Raw genomic sequence first — 22,274 nt, 5'->3', positions numbered from 1 at the left:
GGGCAGGGCCCCGGGGGGGGGGGGGGCAATGGTGCGGGTTGCCGGCTCCGTGCATCCAGCAGGTGTTAACGGAGCCTCTCGCCTTCCTGGCCCAGGTGGAGAAAGAGAACTTCGTGATCCAGGAACTGAAAAACCACCTGCACCAGGTGCTCAAGTTCTCCGAGAACAACCTCCTTCGCACCAAGCAGGAGGCCGAGAAGCAGCAGAAGGTGGACTTCCGGGCCTCGCAGGCGAGGGTGGCCAAGATCCAGCAGGAGATACTGCTGCTGAGGTCCCAGCACCACAACCTGATCATGGAAAACCGGGAGGTAGAGCAGGCGCTGAGGAAGGTAGGGGACAGCAGGACAGAGGGGAGTGAGGGGACAATGGAGGCCTGGGGCCCGGGAGGGGCAGAAGGCGATCTAGCTGGAGGGCAGGGCAGGGTAGGGCTCCTCCAGCCTGCCTGGGAGCAGCTCCCCTGGGGAGGGCATGGGAGGAGGGGGAGCCCAGGATGAGCCAGTGTCCGCCCCTGCCAGCAGGAAGGTGCTACACAGAGGCCTGGGGACCGGGGCGGAGACCCTGGTCCTGTACTGCTACAGCTGGCTGTGTGGCCTTGGGCAAGTTCCTTAACTACTCTGAGCCCCGGAGGGATGATAATACCCACCCTGTTGTGCAAAGGACAGGAAGGAGCTCCTGAACCTCAGGCGAATTCTCTAATTCCCTCCAGCCTCAGCGTTGCCATCTTTCAAACTGAAAGTGATCAGATGGGGCTAAGGGGGCATTAGGAGAATTGAATGAGACGGTAGGTGGGGTAGGTGGGGAGCTGGTGCGTTAGTGCTCGGTACACCTCGCTTCTTCCCTTGCCTTCCCCAGCGTCTCCGCAGAGCCCCGGGCCCGCCCGCACCCAGCTTCCTTCCAGATCTTTCCTCGCCGAGGAAATTCTCTAACTTGTTCCTAGTTTTCATTTTAGTGTCACGACTCTTGGCATCTGATGGAAGCCGTGGGCCTCTCCTCTGTAAGGCACCAATACCCCTGCACGTACTGGTGGGCGGTTCTCGGGGACCCAGGCCCCCTGAAGGCAGCCAGTGCGTGGTGCCCACGTCAAGAGCTTTTGCTCGGTGGGATTAGGGAGTTGGTTTATTTGTTTCCCACTGAAATTCATATAACATAAACTTAACCATTTAAAAACATTTTTTTAATGTTTATTTTTGAGACAGACAGAATCTGAAGCAGGCTCCAGGCTCTGAGCTGTCAGCACAGAGCCCGATGTGGGGTTCAAACCCACGAACCGTGAGATCATGACCTGAGCCAAAGTCGGACGTTTAACCGACTGAGCCACCCAACTGCGCCCCTAAACATAACCATTTTAAAGTGAACAGTCCGGTGGCATTTAGTACATTCACAGTGTTGTACAGCCCCTGGCAACCACCAATATGCTGTTTCTATGGATTTGCCTGCTCTAGACGCTTCATATAAATGGAGTCATATATGTGGCCTTTTGTGTCTGGCTTCTTTACCTGAGCTCACGTTGTTAAGGTTCATCCATGTAGCATTTGTCAACACTTCATTCCTTTTTCTGGCTGAATAACATTCCATTGGATGTAGAGAAACTGATCTTTTAAAAACAGATTATGTCCCTCTCCTGCATCAAAACCCACCCAATGGCTTTCCCTCGTCTTTATGCTAGGATCCAAATTGCTTCCACAGCTGCCACTCCCTTCTGTGAGGTAGCTTCTCACTCTGACCCCTGCTCCTCCTCAGCCACCCCATTTCTGGCCACACTGGCTCACCTTCTGTTCTTAAATACCACAAGCCTGTTCCTACCTCAGGGCCTTTGCACTTGCTGCTCCCTCTGCCTCGAGTGTTCTGGAGTCAGACACCTGTGGCTTCAAATGCAGGCTCCACCTCTCATTAGCTCTGAGATCTTGGGCAAGGGAGTTAACACATCCGATCCTCAGTTTCCTCATCTGTGAAATGGAGAACCTACCTTGTGGGAAAGGCAGGTAAAGCTTGATGCAGAGTGAGCCTGGCACGGTTTCTTGTTCCTATGAACCCATCAAACAATGACTCACTTAATTTTCTTTAGAAGAAATATAAAGTGGAGACGGAAATTGAGAACTGGATCCAGAAATACGATACGGAGATGGGTGAGAAGCAGGTATTTGTGCTGTCGTCTCTTGAGCGCATTTCCCATGATCCTCTAGGAATGGTCCATGGTCGGAGCCAAGCCATGGGCCTCCCCCAGACAGGCTTCCCTGCCCCCATACATTAGGCCCAAGGGTTTGTCTGGCCTCGGGCAGCCTGAGAAGCCAGAGAGGCAGGAGCCAGAAGCAGGAAGCCATGGAGTGCTTGTCACTCTGCTGAACGATCTTAGCTCCATCTAGTGTCCGCATCCCAGAGTCTGTCCCTTCGTTACTGGCTCCTGCCAGCAGCCTCGCAAGCAGGGCCCCTCCTGGGCGGACTCAGGCGCCAGCCTGCCTCCTCTGCGCCCCTCAGTCGCCCAGGTTTCTCCTGAGAGCCTGAGATGTACCACGTGCTGGGACAGCACAATGAAGATGGTCCCCACTGTCACTTGGGGCTTCTGCTCTAGTGTCACTTACCACCTGTGTGACCTGAAGCAAGGGGCTTGGCCTTTCTGAGCCTGATTCTGCATGTGATCAACAGAGAGTCATCCCCGAGCTGGGACTACGAAGGGAATGCACTGAAGCGCCCCTTTCACAAGTGCTTGCACCCAGCACCCGGTCTGGCCTGGAGGAACCACTTAGCGAAGGGAGCCCCAGAAAACAGGGTGCCCTCGAGCCCACTTCCCCACAGCTCTGGGAGAACACGGGTGGCCCACAGTCCCGGCTTCAGGGCCAGGGAGGTCTGGTGAGCACCGGAGGGGACGTCAGCCCCGAGTGGCCCAAAGTCAGGAGAAGGGCAAGGGGGGATCCTGCTCTGTCTGATCAGGAGTGCTCCAGGGAGGAGGGCGTCAGAGGCTGCGCGCTGGTCTCTCTGGTCCCAGTGAGGGCGGTGGGTTCCTTGTCGGCAGAGACCGAGCCTACTGAGTTCTGGGTCCTCCTGAAGCCCCTCGCTTCTGGTAGACGCTTGCTAAGTGGGAGCGGATGGGAGGGAGGCAGGGGGTTGAACTGCAGCGAGAGGAGGCAGTTAGGCGTAAGGAAGGACCGTAGGAGCCGGGCATGTGAGAAGGTCCCACTCTGGGGAACCGTGAGACAGACCGCTTCCGTGGCAGGAGCCTGTGTTCCCACTGTGCCCCTGACGGCACCCCCGTGGTGTCTACCCCACCACCTTATCCTCAGAAGCCGCCCACCCACTTCCTGGGTTTGGAATTGTCCCCAGGTCTTGGGACAGCTGAAGGCTCGAACGATGAAGCCCCCGGAAGGCCCAGCCAAGCTGGGTCGGCCCAGCCCACCAGCCTGGGTTCTTTCCTTGTTCCTAAGGGTATTTCGGTCAGGCCCCACCTCGAGTCAGGGCACCTCTCCTGTTCTCATCCGGGCCTCAGATGAGAAAGGCATCGTGTAGGCGGCCCTGCCAGGGTGGAAGCCCCTTAGGGACGGGGAGGGGGGGTGCACGCAGCAGAGGGTGCCAGGTGGCACCCTGTGTTTGGTGACCCTGAGCCCCCATCCCCTCACCCCAGGAAGAGTACGAGGAGCTTGACGCCATCCACAAGGAGGAGAAGGTCCAGCTGGCGGAGCTGAAGCAGAGGTACAACGTGCTAGTGGAGGAGTTTGCCCAGATCCGGGCCGAGCGGGAGGTCAATGCCAAGAAGAGAATGGAGGCGGAGCAGGAGATGCTGCACATGGTGCAGGCGGCCACGCTCATCCAGGCCGTGTGGAAGGGCTACCTGGTCCGCTCCCTGCTCAGGTCCAAGAAGAAGAAGCGAAGCAAGAGCAAAGGGAAAGACAAGAAGGGCAAGGGCAAGGAGAAGGGCAGGGGCAAGAACTGAGTCTCCCCTGGGCGCCCCACTCCTGACCTGTGCCACCATGCTCCTCACTTCTCAGAGAGCAGGCCGGGGAGCCACAACGCGAGGCGGAGGGGGGGGGGCGGGGGAAGCCTTGCCGTTCCAGGCTCAGATGACTTTTCAAACTTAAAAACCGTTTTCAATCACATCCTACAAAAATAAACGTTGTTTTGCCCAGGGCTGCTGGCGTGTGCGTGTCTATACGTGTCAATGCCCTTTTGGTGGGCAGAGCTCACGCGTTGGGGGTCAGCACATAATCACTCCCTTTCACCTGGGCGGGAAGCCAGACCCTGGGCGGCAGGCTCCTGGGCCCCAGACCGCATGGGTGCCAGGGCTGTGAAGGGCGGGTCACCCCCCAGGACTGTGGGAGTGGTCATGGCTACCCGCCCCCCCCCCGCAAGCTGGGGGACGGCAGTCAGAGAGCTCCAGGTGGATCCGGGCTTCAGGCTGCCCACAGCCCCTGCTCTGGGGTTATCCATTTGCCCCCAATTTCTCCCTCATCCAGCGCCGTGAAAGCTCCAGACCCCCTAGGCCACAAACCAGCAGTCTTACTCCGGCTTTGTTTGGTGCCCAGGTAGAGGAGCAGTCTACGTCTATATTTTTATTCATTACTGGCACTTAAAAACTCAGGGGCGATCCTAGAGAAATCGGACTTTTTCTGGAAAAAAATCTCACCCAGGTAGACTGGGGCCCACCCGTCCTTGGAGCCAGTCCACTGCCCGGTACCCTCACACGTGGGCTGTCACCATCTTTAGTGTAGTCGAGAGGAGAGGCCATGGAGAGGCCGAAGCTCGGCCCCCACCCCAATCTGGCATGATCCTGGGATCCTCTGCCACTTCTCATCGGCGCCACCAGACAGTGGGGTCGGAGCGCAAGGGCCCCCGCAGCACCTGCCCTGCTGTCCGAAGCGCCCTGCAGACGCGCGTCTAGCTTTCTGGCCTTCTGGGACCCTCCACTCAGCAAAGTCCTTAACACTCCATTCTTTTGGCCACTCTTTAGGGGCCAACTCGCCACGGTCATGATTTCTGCCACTTCCTCGTTATCTAATTTTGTTATTTAATTCAACCCAGAGCCTGTAGTGGCCTTTACCCTGAGGAAAATAAAATTAGTCAAAGTCATGGCTTTGATAGGCTACTGATCTATTTAATACACAGAAATAAATACATGATCCTTAAAAGTTAAAAAACACCCACCCGCAGGTCACCCAGATCCTGTTTCCCAGGGTCCCCACATGGCGCCCAGGAAAACTCCAGACTCAGCTGGAAACTCACCCTGAGCAGGAGGCTTGGCCTGAAGGAAGACGGGGCCTTCCAGGATGGCGATCGTGCCAGTTAGTCACACTTGGCAGCAAGACGTTGTGGGAGTGATGGGGGGGCCCCAGGGTGGGCACTCATACGGCCTGTGGCCATGGCGACACCAGTACGGGAAGCTTAAGGGGAGGCCGTGAAATCCACACGATGGGGTAAAGGTAGGAGGAGCGGGCAACAATCAGCATAAAGAGAGGCACTGCCCCCCGCCCCGTGTCTCCCCCACCCCCACACGTGCTCCTCAGATGCTTCGTGGTTGCCTAGGAGACCCTGGTGCCCCAAAGGCGCCCCAGCCAACGCCCTCTTCCGAAACCGTGTCCCTCACCTGAGAATCAAGAAATTCATTTCCAAGGGGGCTTTGGTTTCTGGGTGGCCCCCCCTCGCTGGGGGGCAGCTGGCACTGAAACACGGCCTGAGTGAGCCCTGGGAGTCACGAGGGGGCTCTGGAAGGTCATCCCCGCCGGGGAAGGCCTGGGATCCTGGGGCCCATTGACGCAGGGGGCACTGGAGGGCGGGCGACCCGTGCTGGGGACACTCAGGCGTGTGAGGGAATGGGAGCGTTCTCGCCTCAGGGGGCGTGGAGAGTCAAACCCATCCACGGACAACTTCCGGGTGTCTGCTGCCACCTGGGGCTCTGGCTTCGAGGGACCAGCTGGGTGAACGGCCCGCAGCGGGGTCTCCTTGGGGCGGGGCGAGTGGCTGCCCCTGGGGGTGGCTGGGGGCGTCCAGAAGAGGGCATGGAGTTTTGCGGAGTCCCCCTTCGCCATCCATGGGCCCTCCCAGCTGCTGCCCTCGGGCCGGGAGCCGAACAGTGACTCGTCACAGTAAGAAGGAGTGTGGCTGATCAGTCTAGGAAAGGGAAGAGAAATGCAGTGAGCGGGGGGCATGAACAGACCCCTGGAAACCATACGCCCCGACGCCACTGCCGCACACCTGCGGTGGCACAGAGGGTTGCCGGTCGATGCCGAAGTCCCTGTCTCCCAGCCCGGCACCCACAGTGAGGCCACAGCCCTCTCACAGCCCACTACCCCCATCTCTGTCATTTCCCCCCCTCCCCGGCATCCGGACCCCAGCCTTTCTAGGCCCGGCCAATTTGCATATTCCATCCTCCTGGCCACACCGATTGGCTTGGGATTGGCCACGTGACCCATCTCATCCAATGAGTGCCTGCCAACNGAACCTGATAAACAAGCCCCAAACATCGAGTTTCTGCTGAAGCCAGTTTGGGTAAGTTTTCTGTTACTTGTATCTGAAAGAGTCCTGGTTAATAGGACCTTAATCTTTACAGCTTTTATTTTTGCTATCCATCCTCCCCCCCCAATTCTCCTTTTCCCTAGTGGCTTTGTCAGCTAAGCCCTCTGCAGTCCTGTGGCCCCTCCCACGGTATCTTAAGTGACAGAGCACAGTGCCTGGCATTCAGAGGGTGCTCAGTTTGAACTTCTGTTACAGGCTTCTTCATGCAAAGGCCCAGGACGCAGCAAGTCATGTGATCATCTCACTATTTCTCACAAACATCCACAGGAGGGAGATGTGATCATGTCATGGTACAAACCAGAAAATAGAGGTGTAGGGAAGGTAAGGCCCTATAGCAAGGAGGGGGGTGGAGACAAGATCCAAATCCAGCCTGGCTCAAGGGCCCAAGCTCTGGGATCAGTATATCAAATATAAGTGACTTCTCACCTTTAATTACATTCACTCAGCAATTATTTTTTTTTATTAGTCTCACAAATATTCACAGCACAACTATGAGGTGTCAGCTCCATGGTTTTTGGCCAGGACTGGAAGTGCGATTGCCAAACTGCCAAGTGTTAGAAAAGGCAACTTTTTGTCGCTTGAGTTCATTGCTCAAACCATACCTGCCTGGTGCCTCTGTCTGTCCAGGACCAAAGGTTTCACTCAATAGCATCTCTCTCTCTCTTATGCATGTTCTCACTTGACACCCTCTACATGTCAGCATCCTGCACGAAATTCTATCCTCCAGGAGAGCATGGGGCTGACCTCCCCTGTCCTAGACACCATACCTCTGTTAATGCAGCCTACATTTACATCAGCGTTTACAGCTAGGTTGTAGGGGTCAGTGCAGCTAATGTCAACTTGACCTTACCTTAAGGCCCCTATGTCAGATGCATGGTGCTCAACCCAGCCTAATAATAATAATAATAATAATAATAATAATAATAATAATGCAATCTTGCTTTTATCTCACTGAATCTTATCTCCTTAAATAGTCACTATTCCCATTTTCATGTCTTTCCACCAACCTGTGTCCCTCCTGGCTCAGAATGGACCCTAAATATGATTGGCTAGTTGTTACAGATTGAACTGTGGCCTCCCAAAATTTCACAATGAATTTTAAAGAGATGAGTCAGCTTAAATGAGATCATAAGGGTGGGCTCTACTCGAACAGGACTAGTACCTTCAATAAGAAGGGGGGAGACACCAGGAAAGGACATGCTCACAGAGACAGGGACACGCAAGAGCATAGTGAGAAGGTGGCAGTCTGTGAGCCAAGGAGGGAGTTCAGCCTGTGAGCACCTTGATCGGGGACTTTGAGCCTCCAGAACTCAAATGAATTTCTGCTGCTTAAGCTCCCCAGTCTACGGTATTTCGTTACGGCAGCAAATGCCTACGACGCCACTTCTGTTTTCGTCCAAACCCATGATGACGATAAACGAGACAGAGCCCTGGGGCCCACCACGAGACGCCCCCCCTCCGGCTGATATTAACCTGAAATAATCCAAATAATCTGGTTATAATTAACTTATAATAATAAACCTCTAATGTACGACAATATTAGCATCAACTCCTGGTTTTCTAACTTGTTCATGAAAAGGCAGCAAGAACCACTTCCGAAATGACTTGCCGAGATGGGGCCCCACCCACCACATCTATGTCATCTCATGGATCAACAGCACCGAAATCTTATGCAAATTGCTCTGCGACTTTGTGCACACCCCCTGACCGCTCTGGGTGTCACTTGCCGGGTCTGTGGCATTTGGGAACAGGTGTACCGCTGTCGTTTACTGAGAGCTTCCTAAGCGTCAGGTTACTGTGCCAAGCACTGTACACACCTCACTTCATTTACTCTCGATCATCCTGCGAGGTCCCATTTTCCACATATGGAAACTGCAGCTCAGAGAGGTCAAGGTGCTTGCCCAAGGTCACACAGCACATGAAGAGAAAGGCTCTAATAGGAACCCAGGTGGCTTCCCAAGTACAAGAACGCATCTCCCCATTCTGTTACCTGTATTTGTTCTTCTTCCTTGGCGTGAGGGTCGGGGTGCTGACCCTGGAGGAGGTGGTCTCACAGCTCCCGTTGGCCCCCAAGGCTGGTGATGTCCCTGTGCCCACTCCCACTCGACTGGTTCTGTCGACCTTCTGCACCCACGGCGGGTCAAAGTCTGGTGGTGTGGGCCGGGTACCCGCAGGGCTGCCAAACAAAGTCTCATCCACGTATGAGGCCCTGGCCTTGACCCGGTACCCGCCCCGGCAACGGTGCTGAAGGTGGAGGGTCTGCATCCCACCGACGGCCAGCTCCGCGGGGGTCTTCATGCTGCCCACGGTCCCGGGTGATACCAGGCAAGCTCTGCCTGCCAAGCCCTGCCTCCAGGGCTCCCTGTGAAAGGGGATCAGGGAGGCACCCCTGTCACCGGCAGTGCCAGCAGGGGAAGATGGGCCGTCTCTTCCTATCCCAAGGGGAAAAGGACCAGGTCCTCCCTCAACCGGTCCTCCTCAAAGGGGAGCTTCCAACCTCAGGGGACAGTTCAGAAACTTGTTCAACTGTCTTTTGGCTATGACACCACAATAGGGAGAGGGGCGCTCCTGGCAAATATTTAACGAATAAGTATGCATTCTCAGCATACAGTGCTCAATATAAATTTTTTTATGTCTTATTTATTTTTGAGAGAGAGAGAAAGAGACAGTGCAAGCAGGGGAGGGTCAGAGAGAGAGGGAGGCACAGAATCTGAAGCAGGCTCCAGGCTCTGAGCTAGCGGTCAGCACAGAGCCCGATACGGGGCTCGAACCCACCGAGAGATCATGACCTGAGCCGAAGTCGGATGCTTAACCGACTGAGCCACCCAGGCGCCCCATACAGTGCTCAATATAGAATGCTAGAGGGATGGAAAAGAGATGGGGTCTGTGTCTATGTTGGCACCAACAAGAAAACTTAGCATGGTGGGATGGGGAGACAGGGCCGGTCCTTCAATAGTGTAAATATTTATGGGGTGGATACAATAACCAGTATCATCTCATGCTTACCTTGTGCAAAGACCTTTACAAGCATTGTTTCACTGAATCCTCTTAACAGTCCTGTGAAGTCGCTTCAGTTATGTCCATTCTACAGATGACAAAACTGAAGCTTCAAAAGCTGAAGTCACAGGGGCCCCTGGGTGGCTCAGTAGGTTAAGCATCCGACTTCAGCTCGGGTCATGATCTCACCATTCGTGGGTTCAAGCGCCACGTCGGGCTCTGTCTGACAGCTCAGAACATGGAGCCTGCTTCAGATTCTGTGTCTCCCTCTCTGCCCTTCCCTTGCTCATGCTCTGTCTCTCTGTCTCAAAAATAAATAAAACATTAAAAATTTTTTTAAAAAAAGCTTAAGTCACAGATGGAACCAAGCCACACTTAATAAAGCTAAAGCAGTGGAAGAGAAATTTGAACCTGATAAGAGCCCAGAGCTTACGCACTTAGCCATTCTACTACTGACGGATCACACCCACCCCTCCAACTACATCATATGCCCGGATCCCCAAGCCAATGTCCCAGTTGATGTCCTAGGTCCCTGCATTCTTGTTTTCCTACCTGAGCATCTTGGCTCAATTTGACTGTCGGCTGCAACCTCATCGCCCCTTCCTCATCTGATACGGATTCCTTCCCGGGTGCTTCCGAGGCCCCAGTTTATCTGCAGCTTGGACCCCGGGAGCCCGGGACCCCAGGCTGCCCGGGCAGCCCCCTGCACCCACCCACAGCCCCGGCCCCCGCCCCAAAGGACTCGCTGCGGCAGCCAGGCCCTAGCGACGTGAGCTCGGCGCGCGCAGCCCACGGCAACCAGCGAGGGGCGGGGCGGCCGGAACCATTAGCACCGGGGGGGGAGGCACCCCGTTCCTGACGCCCCCGGAGCCCTCCAAAGCCTAGAGAGGGACCCCTCCCGCCAGTCAGAGGTGGGTCCGCGTGTGCGCCTCGAACCTCCCGGGTCTGCAGAAGGGGAGGCCGCGCAGGCGGGGCCACGTGCACGCGGCGCCCCCTCCCCGGCCGCGCCCCCTCCCCGGCCGCGCCGTTNGTCCCCGGAGGCCCCCCCCCCTTCCCCGGTTCCCTGCGCCGGGGCCCGCATGGCGGCCGGCACGCGCCCCGCGGCCGGACCCCGGTCCCGTGCGGCCATGGCCCAGTGGAGGAAAAAGAAGGGGCTGCGGAAGCGCCGAGGAGCGGCCTCCCAGGCTCGCAGCAGCGACTCAGAGGACGGCGAGTTTGAGATCCAGGCGGAAGATGACGCCCGGGCCCAGAAGGTAGGAAGGGGCGCGGGGCCGGGACACACTTCGGAGCCCGAGCCCCGGCTTCCCGCATCGCCCCGCGCTTCGGTTTCCCCAGCCGGGGAGCGGGCACAGCTGAGGGTGGGGGGAGGCCGGCTGGCCGGGGGTCGGGGGCAGGACCGCCAGCCTGAGCACGTGTGCCCGTGCCCGTCACCGCCCGGCTCCCGATGGCCCACAGCCTCTGCGTTGCAGGGTCCCCGGCCTGTGGGCCTTCCTGGCCGGCTTTTGGTCGCGCGCCCCTCATTGGCTACCTCCTGCCCAGGGGGCGGGTCCTCGCTCCTTTTGGTCCAATGAAAAGTGCGGGCGCCGAAACTCTGACTTGGGGAGAGTTTGCGGGATTCTTGTGAGGGTGAATTCAGCGGAGGCTGGGCCGCGTGGTTAGAAGCACTGACGCCCCCAAGCCTCTGGGTAACCAATAGTAAATTAAATATGCGTTTGCTGACCAATTACTATGTGCCAGGCTCTTTGCTGAGAACTTTACTTGCCTTATCATTTAATCCGCACACCAGCCCTGTGAGCCGAGGGCTGCCATTCCCATTTTCCAGAGGCGGACCCTGAGGCCTAGAGGGCTTAATGAGCTTGACCAAGACTTCGCAGCTTGTGAGCGGGAGAGTCAGGACTCAGACCTCTGGATCCAGGGCCTCTGGTTCCACTACTGAGTACAACTATATGCAAATGGGAGGGGGGCGGGTGTGAGCACCACGAAGGCAAAAGAGCTCACTATTTCCCACACCCGTGTGCCCAGCCGGTGGTTGGCACAGAGTAGGGTCTGGATAAGTAGATGACAGAGTGGGTGTTTATATGAAGGGAGGGATCTACGTACCTCCAGGTCAGGGGCCAGACAGGATCTTCTTACCTGTGTTTCCTCACCCTGATGGACCCAGTGCTTGGTATACAGTAGGTGCTCTATAAATGTGGAGAAATTACTAAGGCACAGGAGGGCACAGATAGCAGGTGCCAAAGAAGAGCCCGTGGATATGGTTCAGACGAAGAGCTTCACCCTGTGTTCAGATGTGGCCCAACCCCTGCACTGGCTGTGGGACTTTGGAGAAGTTGCTTAACCTCTCTGTGCCACATATGTAGAAGGCAGACGTTTCCCCATGCAGGGAAAGCCGACGATTATATGCTCCCCAAAGACCGTTGCAAGGATTAAATTACAGTGTTCACGCATTCTGCTCATTCAGTAAATATCACCGGTGTTCCGAGCACTTTGTTTTCACGTGTCTAGAACAGAGGCTGACAAACGTCCTATTCAGGACCAGATGGTAAATACTTTAGGCTTTGTGGGGACATCTAAGGTCACTGTCTTCTTTGATTTTTTTTTTACAATCTTTTATATTTTTATTTTTTTATTAAATATTTTTATTTATTTATAGGAGAGAGAGAGAGACAGCGTGAGCAGGGGAGGGTCAGAGAGAGAGGGAGATACAGGCTTTGAAATAGGCTCCAGGCTCTGAGCTGGCAGTCAGCACAGAGCCCGACGCGGGGCTCGAACCACGAACCGCGAGATCATGACCCAAGCGAAAGTCGGACGCTCAACCGACTAAGCCACCCAGGCGCCCCTTTTTTACAATCTTTTAAATGTATAAAATCCATTCTTAGCTCACAGCTCTGGCCCAGACAGTTGTAGGGGACCATAGAGGGTCACAGAGGAAAGAACATGGACTCTGAAGCCAGGTTTCAAATCTCTGCTGACTGTGTGAGCCTGGGCAGGTCACCATGGCTCCATGCCTCAGTTTCCTTCTCTGTAAAATAGATTAATAGTACATACTTCCCAGAGTCGCTGTGAGGATTAAGTGAACTAATTTATACGAATGCTCAGAGCAGCGCCTGGCTTGTAGGGAACACAATGGAAGTTTTAACCATTATTATGAATTAGTGCTCCAGAAATGTTATTTCTCAGAGGCAGGGGGACAGTCCTGTGGTCTGAGAAGGCTCCCCGGAGGAGGTGTCCGGGTTGGGAGTAGCTGGATAGGACAAGTGGGTTCTGGATAGGCAGGAAGAAGTCCAGCAGGAGAGAGAGCAGAGTTGGGACCAGTGATGGATCAGAACGGGGCTTGAGAGAGGGGGTCAGGGCGGCTTAGAAAGTCTAGTACCGCACACACACTGCATGCGCTGATTGGCCCTCTAGAGTTTCTGATTTTGAGGGCTTCGAATGACGGGCCAAAATGACAATGACGATACACCAGGTATGTGCTGGGTGCTGTTTTAGGCTTTCCACTTACCCATTTAGTCTTCATGGCTCCGTGGGAGACGTGTGCCTCAGTCTGTCATCCCTATTTCCCAGATGGGGAGACACAGACTCGGGGAGATAAAGTCTCTTGTCTGAGGCCTCACAACCGGTGAGTGACGGTTGAGATTGAAAGCTAGGCAGTCCATCTGCACAGCCCACTCTCTGACCCTCTGCCCTGCCCTGGCCCGCTTGTAGGCGAGCCCTTTCGCAGAGAAGTCACATGATCCAGCAGGAGCGAATGAGGGGGGGTGGCCCACAACAAGATATTCCCTGTCCCCCGTGGTCTGATTGTGCCTGGAATGACACCACCTCTCTGTTCCTCCCTCCCAGCTGGGACCTGGCAGACCCCTGCCCACCTTCCCCACCTCGGAATGCACCTCGGATGTGGAGCCCGACACGCGGGAGATGGTACGAGCCCAGAACAAGAAGAAGAAGAAGTCTGGAGGCTTCCAGTCCATGGGTGGGTGAGCCAGGCGTCCAGGGACGTTGGGGCGGTAGCAGCAGGGGCTGGTCATGCCCTCTGTGCTCCGGGACCCATGTCTGCTCTGGGCCCAGCACCACGACAGCTGTTTTGTGCCCTAAGGCCTGGCCCAGCAGGAGAGCAGTTAAAGCAGTGCTCAAGACAGTGCTTGCAACAGGCCAGGACATTGGGGGACTTACTGTGTGAGTGGCTGGGTGGGATCAGGACCCTGGGACCGTGATTCACTGGGAATAACGTCAAACCCTCTTGCTTGCTCTTTACAAATCAGTAGCACCTGGCACAAAGGTTTAAATGTCAAGGTAAATATTTTTATAATTCCAAAAAAAAAAAAAAAGCCCTTTGTAAGTACAATATGAACACTGTCTAATTTGACCTGTTTTCAATTAGACATATGTATGCCACAAAATACCATAAACTAAGTTCAAGTACATGCTGTCTCAGGAATATACTTGCAATCTTTCAGACAGATAATAGGGTTAACATCCTTAGTAAACAAAGAGCTTTTACGAATCAATAAGAAAAAGATACCCTGATAGAAATCTGGTGAAGGAAATGAATATTCGACTCACAAAAGGAATTTAGACAGCAAGTTAAGGGATTAAAACTGTGCTAAGTTTCTTCAGTAATTAGAGAAAGAGCAAATAAAAACATTGACACGTGGCTACTTTTTGCCTTTCTGAATTGTGCAAATGAAGGATTGACCAAAAACCCGCCACAACCACGGTACTTCCCTGTCCCCAGGCCTCACTTTGCCCTCCCACTGCCACAAGGCCAGTCCCGTTCAGTGTCTAAAGGCAACCACCCCCCCATGGGGCACCACGTGCCTCACTGGTCAGCACCCATGCCCTGCCCATCACGGGCCCTGGCAACTTGGCACCCTTTCTCTTACCTGTGGAAAATGTCACACGTATTAAAAAAAAATAGAAAACAACGAGCCCCCGATCCCCATTGCCAGTGTCAACAGCGAGTCCGTTTCCTCTGTCCCCGTCCTCTTGAGGATTCCGAAGCGAATCACAGACATCCCCTCTGGAATCCCCAAATACTTACCATGTGCCTCCAAGGGCCACAGGACCTTGCCACGTCCGAACAGGCACAGTTCCTTGGCACGTCCGAGACCCCGCCAGTTGTGTGGCGGCACCGAGTGTGTTCAGAACCATCCCCATGAGGTTCATAACCCCTAGTCAGTAGGTGTGTCTCCTGGGTCTCTATCACTTATATTCTGTCACTTTCCTTTTCTTCGGGCTATTCATGTGTTGGCGACACGGTCACTTGTCCCGTGTAGCTTTCTGTGATGTGCCGGAGGGTCTCCCCTGTTCCTGACGGTGCCTGTGTCTTTCCCAGGCTTGAGTTACCCAGTGTTCAAGGGCATCATGAAGAAGGGCTACAAGGTGCCAACACCCATCCAGAGGAAGGTACGACATGGGGACAGTAAGTGGAGCTGGGGGGGGGGGCCGACTTGGTCCTCCTGTCCAGCCTCTTGACGCCCGCCCCTTGTCCCGGCTGTCACATCGATCCCCTCTTACTCGGGCTGTAGCCCCACACGGCCGGTCCACGTCACAGGTGGAGAAAGTTGGGCCCCTTTGCCACTTAGCCTCCCCCTGGCTGCGCACTGCTGAGCCCCCGCCCGGGCAGCTCCCAAGCGCCCCATTGCCACCCATCTTGTGAGGGTTGTCCTCACACATGTAGCCAGATGTAGGTTCTCTGGGGTCCCAAGGAGGAGGAGGAGGAGACAGGGAGGTAGGGTCTGGCCTGACCTAAAGAACAATGTTCCAACCACGGAAAGAGTTGGGAGTGGTGAGCTGCCTGTCCCTGCGAGTATACAAATAAGCGCAGGCAGGAATGGGCTCAGGACTGGGCAACAGGCCCCTTCCCACTTCTCAAGAGTTTGCCCACACCCCAGGGGCTCGCCCTGGATCGCGGGGAGCTGACCCCGCCCCTCCCCCGCTCTTGCCTCTCCAGACCATCCCGGTGATCCTGGACGGCAAGGACGTGGTGGCCATGGCCCGGACGGGCAGCGGCAAGACGGCCTGCTTCCTCATCCCCATGTTTGAGCGGCTCAAGACCCGTAGCGCGCAGACCGGGGCCCGCGCCCTCATCCTCTCACCCACCCGCGAGCTGGCCCTGCAGACCATGAAGTTCACCAAGGAGGTGTGTTGGGGCCGCTGGGCGAGCCGGGCGGGTCAGGGGGGCCTGCAGGGTGGAGTCATCGGCTCTCTCTCTCTCTCTCTACAGCTGGGCAAGTTCACAGGCCTCAGGACCGCCCTGATCCTGGGCGGGGACAAGTAAGAGCGCCCTTGCCCCGTGCCACGGCCACCACTGCAGGTGTACCCCACGCCTCCAGGGGACCAGACTCCCTGAGCCTGGCTTGCTCACGGCCAGCGTCTCTGCACACTCCCGAAAGGAGGGAAGCGGGCAGTAACACGCCGGCCCGGGGCTTCTGAGGGAGCTGCCAGCACGCACGGTCAGCTACGTGGGTGTACGTTGTACATGCTTGTGAGCTGTGGCCCAGGCTTCAGGGAGTGTCAGTAATCGTCCCGATTGGGAGAGGTCCTATTTCCTGATGTGCTGGTACCATCTTAGGCGGGGCGGGGGAGGGGGGCAGTCACCACGCCTGTCCCACAGATGAGCGCCCTGGGGAGGTCGGGGGCCCAGAGCCGTGCGGGGGTCTGGTAATAGCGCCAAGATTAGAAGCCAGTCTCCCGTCCCAGCCCACATTTTCTCCCATGCAGGGCAGCCCCTCCCTTACTCTTTTCCCAGAAGGTCACTGTCGACAGTCATGCTTGATCCTGGGAAGAGTGTTTGGCTTTGACGTGTTCTTTTGCCCACATTGTAACGATCTCTGGAGCTCGTGATCGCCACAAGGCCCCCCTGGGCTGCGCTAGGCCGCACTCAAAGTTCTGGCTTCCCCCAGGTGTCCCTGAGGGTGTTTCACAGAGGACTTAGGTCAGGGCTGGGAGCCCAGGGGGTTAAGGGCAAGGACTGGGACCCAGTGGCAATTCCTTGTGGTATCACTCCTTCCGTGTGTTTGAACTTCCGAGTCGTCTCAGGGCACTGCCTTTGCCTAGCGTGACAGCAATAGCCTTTCCCCACTCTGAGCCTGGGGGCGGGGGGTGGGCCTCACCTGGGCATCTGGCTACAGAGGGAGGGGGACTAAAGTGACCCGTTCTGTCGGGCTCACACCTCCTCTTCTCCCTAGGATGGAAGACCAGTTTGCAGCCCTGCATGAGAACCCCGACATGTGAGTGTGGGCTGAGGATGGCGGCCTCGGGTCCCCTCCCTGGTGGCCAACTGCCGGGGAGCGTGAGGAGGGCTCTGCCGATGGCCCCGGGTGACCCGGCCTGCACACCCCCTTCCAGAATCATTGCCACCCCTGGGCGCTTGGTGCACGTGGCCATGGAGATGAACCTGAAGCTGCAGAGTGTGGAGTACGTGGTGTTCGACGAGGCGGACAGGTGAGGCTGCGGGCACCCCGCCGTGCACCCCGCCCAGGCCACCCCGGGGCCTTTGCCGGGAGGGACCTGTATGGCCGGCTCCCAGCGGTGTTGCCCCAGACGCGGGCCGCAGACCCGAGGCAGCCCCGACACCGACGCGGCCCCTCGACCAACAGATTTTATTTTGTGTCTGTAGCTGGCGTTCAGTTTTCCGAGGGTCAAAGACGGCAGCGAAACCCGCGCAGGCGATTTCAGAGAACGAGAAAGTAGCACAGAGCTGGGAGCGCAGATTGGGGCGGGGCCATCTGCCAGCCCCGCAAATTGGGGTGGATCTGAGGGTTCCCGGGCCTGGGGGTGGGCTCGTCCCCAGACTGGGGACCCGGGAGCCCATGCTGGGAGACTCGGTCCCTGAGTACACGAGAGGGGGGCTGCTTCAGTGTGACCCTGAGCGTTGCTGAGAACAGACACGGTTTTTAGGTCTTTGGGGGGGGACTGCGGGGGTCACAGAGACAAAGGGAGCGGAAGGGCAAGTCCAGCACGTGGGCCACACGCCAGCCCACAGGGCAGAGAGTGCGGTGGGGGCCTGGCTTCGGCCGGGGAGCTCTCAGGAACGGAAGCCGCCCTCCCGACGCCCCGGCCTCTGTCCCCCAGGCTCTTCGAGATGGGGTTTGCTGAGCAGCTGCAGGAAATCATCGGCCGCCTCCCCGGGGGCCACCAGACGGTCCTGTTCTCCGCCACGCTGCCCAAACTGCTGGTGGAGTTCGCCCGGGCAGGTCAGTGGGCCAGGGGGCCGCTGGGGGGTGGGGAGCCTGGGGGGGGGCTGGCCTTGTGACTCCCCCCCTTCCCTGTGCCAACTCCAGGCCTCACGGAGCCCGTGCTCATCCGGCTGGATGTGGACGCCAAACTCAACGAGCAGCTCAAGGTGAGGCTCTGCCCGTGCCCCTCACCAGGTCCACGGCCACAGCCCCGTGAGCCCACCGCCACCCCTCTCCCTGCAGACCTCCTTCTTCCTCGTGCGTGAGGACGCCAAGGCCGCCGTGCTGCTCTACCTGCTGCGCTCCGTCATGCGGCCCCAGGACCAGACGGTGGTGTTCGTGGCCACGAAGCACCACGCGGAGTACCTCAGCGAGGTGAGGGGGCCCCGCGGGAGCCAGGATGGGGATGCCACCACAGGGCCAGGGCGCCCTGCTGGGGACCAGCCCCGCCTCCTAGGGCATCCCGGGGCTGCCGTTCCACGTGCGGCCACCAGAGGGCAGCACCAGAGCTGGCCACAGGCCTGGCCAGGGCCGGTCCTCTTTTATTCTTTAACTTTTCTTTGGAAAGAATTGCGAACGCGCACTGACATCAGCAACTAGTGTGACTGGCCCCCAGTGCCCAGTTGTCAGCTCAGGGCCCGTCTTGATTCCTCTGGTACTCCAGGTGGTTTTGAAGTACATCCACCACAATCCTGCCATTTCTTGTACATTTTCACCCCAGGCCTCACATTTTAAAGCATACGTGTGCCCGCAAGCCGGAAGCTGGGGGAGGAAGGTGCCCTAAGCTTACGAGAGCAGCTTTTGTTTTTTCAGTGTTTATTTTTGAGGGAGCGAGAGATAGAGACCGAGTATGAGCAGGCGAGGGGCAGAGAGAGAGGGAGACACAGAATCCGAAGCAGGCTCCAGGCTCTGAGCTGTCAGCACAGAGCCCGATGTGGGGCTTGATCTCACATGGCCATGAGAGCATGACCTGAGCTGAAGTCGGACGTGTAACCCACTGAGCCACCGGCGCCCCTTATGAGCAGCTTCATGAGTTTTTCTGCACACCTGCACCTGTGACCCTCAGCACGGGGCAGCCCGCGTGCCCTGGAGACTGCCCGGGCCCCTTGCCAGTTGTCACCGCCTACCCGGGTCAGCCCCACCTGGGGTCTGTGATCTGAGGACCCCGTTCACTGGGTTTCACTTGGTTTCCTCTGTGCGGCTGCTGGAATCACTGATGAATGAAACCCAAGCAGTAATTTTTGAAGAGCAGCTCACGCTGTCCCGGGGCTGCTTATGTTCCAGGCCCTGTGCTCGGCCCCGTCTGTACTCACTCATTTGATCTTTTCTAGAAAGAGGGACCTCTTAGTCTCCTATCCTACAGAGAAGGAAAGTGGAAGCACAGAGAGGCTAGGTAACTTGTCCAAGGTCACACAGCTTCTTAGTGGCAGAGGCGGCATGAGGCTGTGTCCTGGGCTGGCGCTCCCCTGAGGGAGCCCTCCACTCACACCCTCTGCTGCGTGCTCAGGACAGCCCTGCAGAGACGTGGGTTGGAGCCCATGCCAGAACTACCCCCCTGGGCTGGGACTCAGACCCCAGGGACCTTGGTCTTCCCACCCCAGCGCAGCACCCCTGCCAGGGCCTGGCCTCCTCTCCTGCCTCCCGCAAGCCTCCTCACCCTGTCCTCCCTCCCCTGCACTCCGAGCAGCTGCTGACGACCCAGGGGGTGAGTTGCGCCCATGTCTACAGCGCCCTGGACCAGACGGCCCGCAAGATCAACCTGGCCAGGTTTACCCACGGCAAGTGCTCCACCCTCATCGTGACCGACCTGGCTGCCCGCGGCCTGGACATCCCGCTGCTGGACAGTGTCATCAACTACAGCTTCCCTGCCAAGGGCAAGCTCTTCCTGCACCGCGTGGGTAAGGGGCCCGCGGCTGGACACGGACCAGGCCAGGCGCTGACCGCAGGGCGTGGTGCCGCCGGGGGAGACATGGAGGTCAGGGGCAGGGGGTGGGGGCTGCGGCCCAGGAGTGATCCCTGAGGCCCTGAGCACTGGTCCTCCCTCCTCCTGGACCCCCCGCCCTGGTGCCTGAAGACGTGTCCCCCGAGCCCCCCTCCTCAGTCCTCTCCCTGCAGCTCTGTGACTCTGTCGGGTTAGCTCCTCACCTTCACACCCTTGCGAGATTTAAACAGCACGCAGACCCTGCTGCCTCCTGTTCCCCCACTGCGGGCAGGAGCTCCTGACTTGTCGAGTCTGCCTGGGGCCCCCTCTGCTCGGCCTCCCGGGCCAAGTGCTCTCTGATCTTTCCGTGATCAAAGTAAGGCGCGCACAGGGCAGGAAAGCTGGGACGCGAAGCAGAGCAAGTCAAAGGCAGTAGGTCCCGTGCCTCTTGTCAGTGATGGGCGGCCACCAACCTCGCCCGGTGTCCCTGTCGCCCCGGCTGCCGGCATTTTACTGGCTCTTTTTGTCTTCACAACAGCCCTACAGAGTGGGTGCCGACAGCATCGGCTCCATTTTACAGATGAGGAAACTGAGACCGGGGAGGTTAATAACTGGCCAGGGGTCATACAGGTAGCAAAGTGGGCCAGCTGGGGTTGGAACCCCTCTTCACAATCCCTCCGTGCCTCCCTGGGAACAAGGCTGCCATTTTGGTGTGTCCCTTGTCACTGCTGTCTTTTTTTAAAATTGTAGTAAAATGTACGTAACACACAATTACCATTTTTAGGTGTGAGTTCAGGGGCAGTAAGTATGTTCACGTGGCTGTGCCCCCACCACCACCAGCCATGCCCAGAGCCTTCCATCTTTCCAAACTGAACGTCTGTTCTCATTAAGCACTAACTCCCCATCCTTCCCCCACAGCCCTGGTCACCACTCTACTTTCTTTGCCTTCTTTTCACTCACGAACGTGCAGGTTATGTTTGTTTTTGTTTTTAACGTTTTTATTCATTTTTGAGAGAGACAGTGGGGGAAGGGGCAGAGAGAGAGGGAGACACAGAAGCAGAAGCAGATTACACGCTCTGAGAGCTGTCAGCACAGAGCTCTGCGCGGGGCTCGAACCCACGAACCGTGAGATCATGTTCTGAACTCAAAGTCAGATGCTTAACCGACTGAGCCCCCCAGGCGCCCCTGTGCGTGTTACCCTTGTAAACGCGGGGAAGGTAACTGCGTTCACGAGAGAAGAATCTGGCCGGTGGGTTCCGTGCGATTGAACATCGTTGAATAAGCAAATGGTGGCCGCCCGTGGGGGAGAGCACGGGTGGAGAGCACAGCCCCGGGAGAGCTGCTCCCACCTCCAGTCGGGGTGTGTGGGAGCCGTCCGTCTGGGTCCCCTGCCGCAGGTCAGGGGGCCTGGTCTCCCTTTGCTGCTTGCTGTACGCCGATTTCCATGGCTCTGGGGAGAGCTGGCTTGCAGGTTCCTTGTGGGGCCCCCAAACCCCCCAGAGGGAATTCCTCCTGTGCTCTGTGACCAACAGCGTGAGTCAGACCACCCCAAATGAGTTTTCTAAATATGGTGACACTCTGTTTTTACAAGATGCAGAAACAAGGCCAAGGTGGGGTTACGCTTGGATTCACTTAACACAGAACGAGACTCACAGCAGACATTCATTCCTGTAACCTGTTTTCTTGCATCAGTGTGTTTTTCGGTCCCCATCAAACATCATTCTGTGACAGGGGTGGGCAAGTTGTGTTCGTAAAGGACCAGAAGGTAAATATTTGAGGCTTCGGGGGCTTACAGCCTCAGTGAACTCTGCCATCGTAGTGTGAAAGCAGCCACAGAAAATATGTAAATGAAGGAACGCGGCTGTGTGCCTATAAAACTTTATTTATACAGATAGGTGGGGGCCAGCTCTGGTCACAGTTTGCTGGCTCCTTTCCTCGCCTGTATAATCCCACCCTGGGGTTTTCAGCTCTTTAGTTTAGGCAGTTCTCTGTCAAGTCTTTGGGGAAAGTCTCCCAAGGTGGCTGAAGACTTCTGATACTGACCATGGGCACGGGGCCTTATCTTCGTGTCTGCTGACTTCGCAGAGCACTGCGCTGGCCTGGACACTTGCGCAGGGAGCCCCGGCGATCGCTGGTGCCCCTTCTCCCCGAGTCGAGGACAGCCGCTTGCTGAGGTCCCGCCTCGGCCTGGCTTGCTTCTTTAGAGTTGGGCCTATGGGGCTCACGCTGGGCCGTGGGATCCCTTGTCTTTGACTCAGCCTGACCTCTTCTTCCCACAGGCCGCGTGGCCCGGGCCGGCCGAAGTGGCACAGCCTACTCTTTGGTGGCTCCGGACGAGGTCCCGTATCTCCTGGATTTGCACCTGTTCCTCGGCCGTGCCCTCACCCTTGCCCACACCCACGAGGGGCCCTCAGGTGAGGGAGGCAGGGCCACCGGGGCAGGCGTTCCCTGCGGGTCCCCTGTGGACTCCCGGTGTGGCCCAGGGGGACGCTGTCCCGGCTGGGGGAGGACGCAGAGCTGGATTTGACCCCAGGGCGAGATCCCTGTGTTTTAAAGTCAGGATTTCACACGAAAACCCAGATTTCCGATGTCTGTTGGAGAACAGTTGGGTCCGGCTGTGCTGAGTCTGCCTTTTCCTGAGGTTGCCGTCCAGGCAGTGCGAGGCCACGTGCCCTGGG

The 22,274-nt window shown here is 57.2% G+C and overlaps 3 protein-coding genes across 7 annotated transcripts in view; 2 read left to right on the top strand and 1 right to left on the bottom strand.

The window, feature by feature from the left end:
• The window catches only part of DRC10 (dynein regulatory complex subunit 10), a 22,792-nt gene extending 18,679 nt beyond the window's left edge, over positions 1–4,113 (top strand). Inside the window, exons 3-5 of one of the 2 annotated variants that reach the window (XM_077748043.1) lie at positions 96–329; positions 2,066–2,137; positions 3,617–4,113. In XM_077748043.1, the coding sequence (XP_077604169.1) occupies positions 96–329; positions 2,066–2,137; positions 3,617–3,925 (615 nt within the window). In that variant the 3' untranslated portion in view covers positions 3,926–4,113. The remainder of the gene's footprint in view (positions 1–95; positions 330–2,065; positions 2,138–3,616) is intronic. The other variant, XM_077748044.1, reaches the window with a different exon arrangement.
• Positions 4,114–5,065: 952 nt separating this feature from the next.
• On the bottom strand, positions 5,066–10,211 carry RITA1 (RBPJ interacting and tubulin associated 1). Of its 4 annotated transcripts, XM_077748038.1 has the most exons (5): positions 10,051–10,211; positions 9,688–9,799; positions 9,508–9,586; positions 8,492–8,863; positions 5,066–6,096 (listed from the first exon to the last, which is right to left on the bottom strand). In XM_077748038.1, the coding sequence occupies exons 4-5, from the start codon at positions 8,797–8,799 to the stop codon at positions 5,589–5,591; spliced, it is 816 nt and encodes a 271-aa protein (XP_077604164.1). In that variant the 5' UTR covers positions 8,800–8,863; positions 9,508–9,586; positions 9,688–9,799; positions 10,051–10,211; the 3' UTR covers positions 5,066–5,588. The 4 variants fall into 4 exon arrangements, with proteins under 4 accessions (XP_077604164.1, XP_077604165.1, XP_077604163.1 ...); XM_077748039.1 differs by having other exon boundaries at positions 9,508–9,803; XM_077748037.1 differs by having other exon boundaries at positions 9,508–9,799.
• A 356-nt stretch (positions 10,212–10,567) lies between these two features.
• Positions 10,568–22,274, top strand: part of DDX54 (DEAD-box helicase 54) — a 19,093-nt gene continuing 7,386 nt past the window's right edge. Inside the window, exons 1-12 of the mRNA XM_077747981.1 lie at positions 10,568–10,751; positions 13,339–13,468; positions 14,831–14,901; positions 15,449–15,637; positions 15,722–15,771; positions 16,686–16,727; positions 16,846–16,941; positions 17,572–17,693; positions 17,781–17,842; positions 17,919–18,050; positions 19,363–19,573; positions 21,876–22,010. Of these exons, the coding sequence (XP_077604107.1) occupies positions 10,578–10,751; positions 13,339–13,468; positions 14,831–14,901; positions 15,449–15,637; positions 15,722–15,771; positions 16,686–16,727; positions 16,846–16,941; positions 17,572–17,693; positions 17,781–17,842; positions 17,919–18,050; positions 19,363–19,573; positions 21,876–22,010 (1,414 nt within the window). The 5' untranslated portion in view covers positions 10,568–10,577. The remainder of the gene's footprint in view (positions 10,752–13,338; positions 13,469–14,830; positions 14,902–15,448; positions 15,638–15,721; positions 15,772–16,685; positions 16,728–16,845; positions 16,942–17,571; positions 17,694–17,780; positions 17,843–17,918; positions 18,051–19,362; positions 19,574–21,875; positions 22,011–22,274) is intronic.

Source organism: Crocuta crocuta, unplaced genomic scaffold (genome assembly GCF_008692635.1).
Source record: "Crocuta crocuta isolate KB4526 unplaced genomic scaffold, BGI_CrCroc_1.0 scaffold29, whole genome shotgun sequence".
Classification (NCBI taxonomy): domain Eukaryota; kingdom Metazoa; phylum Chordata; class Mammalia; order Carnivora; family Hyaenidae; genus Crocuta; species Crocuta crocuta.
This window is presented reverse-complemented; position numbering and strand designations above follow the sequence as displayed.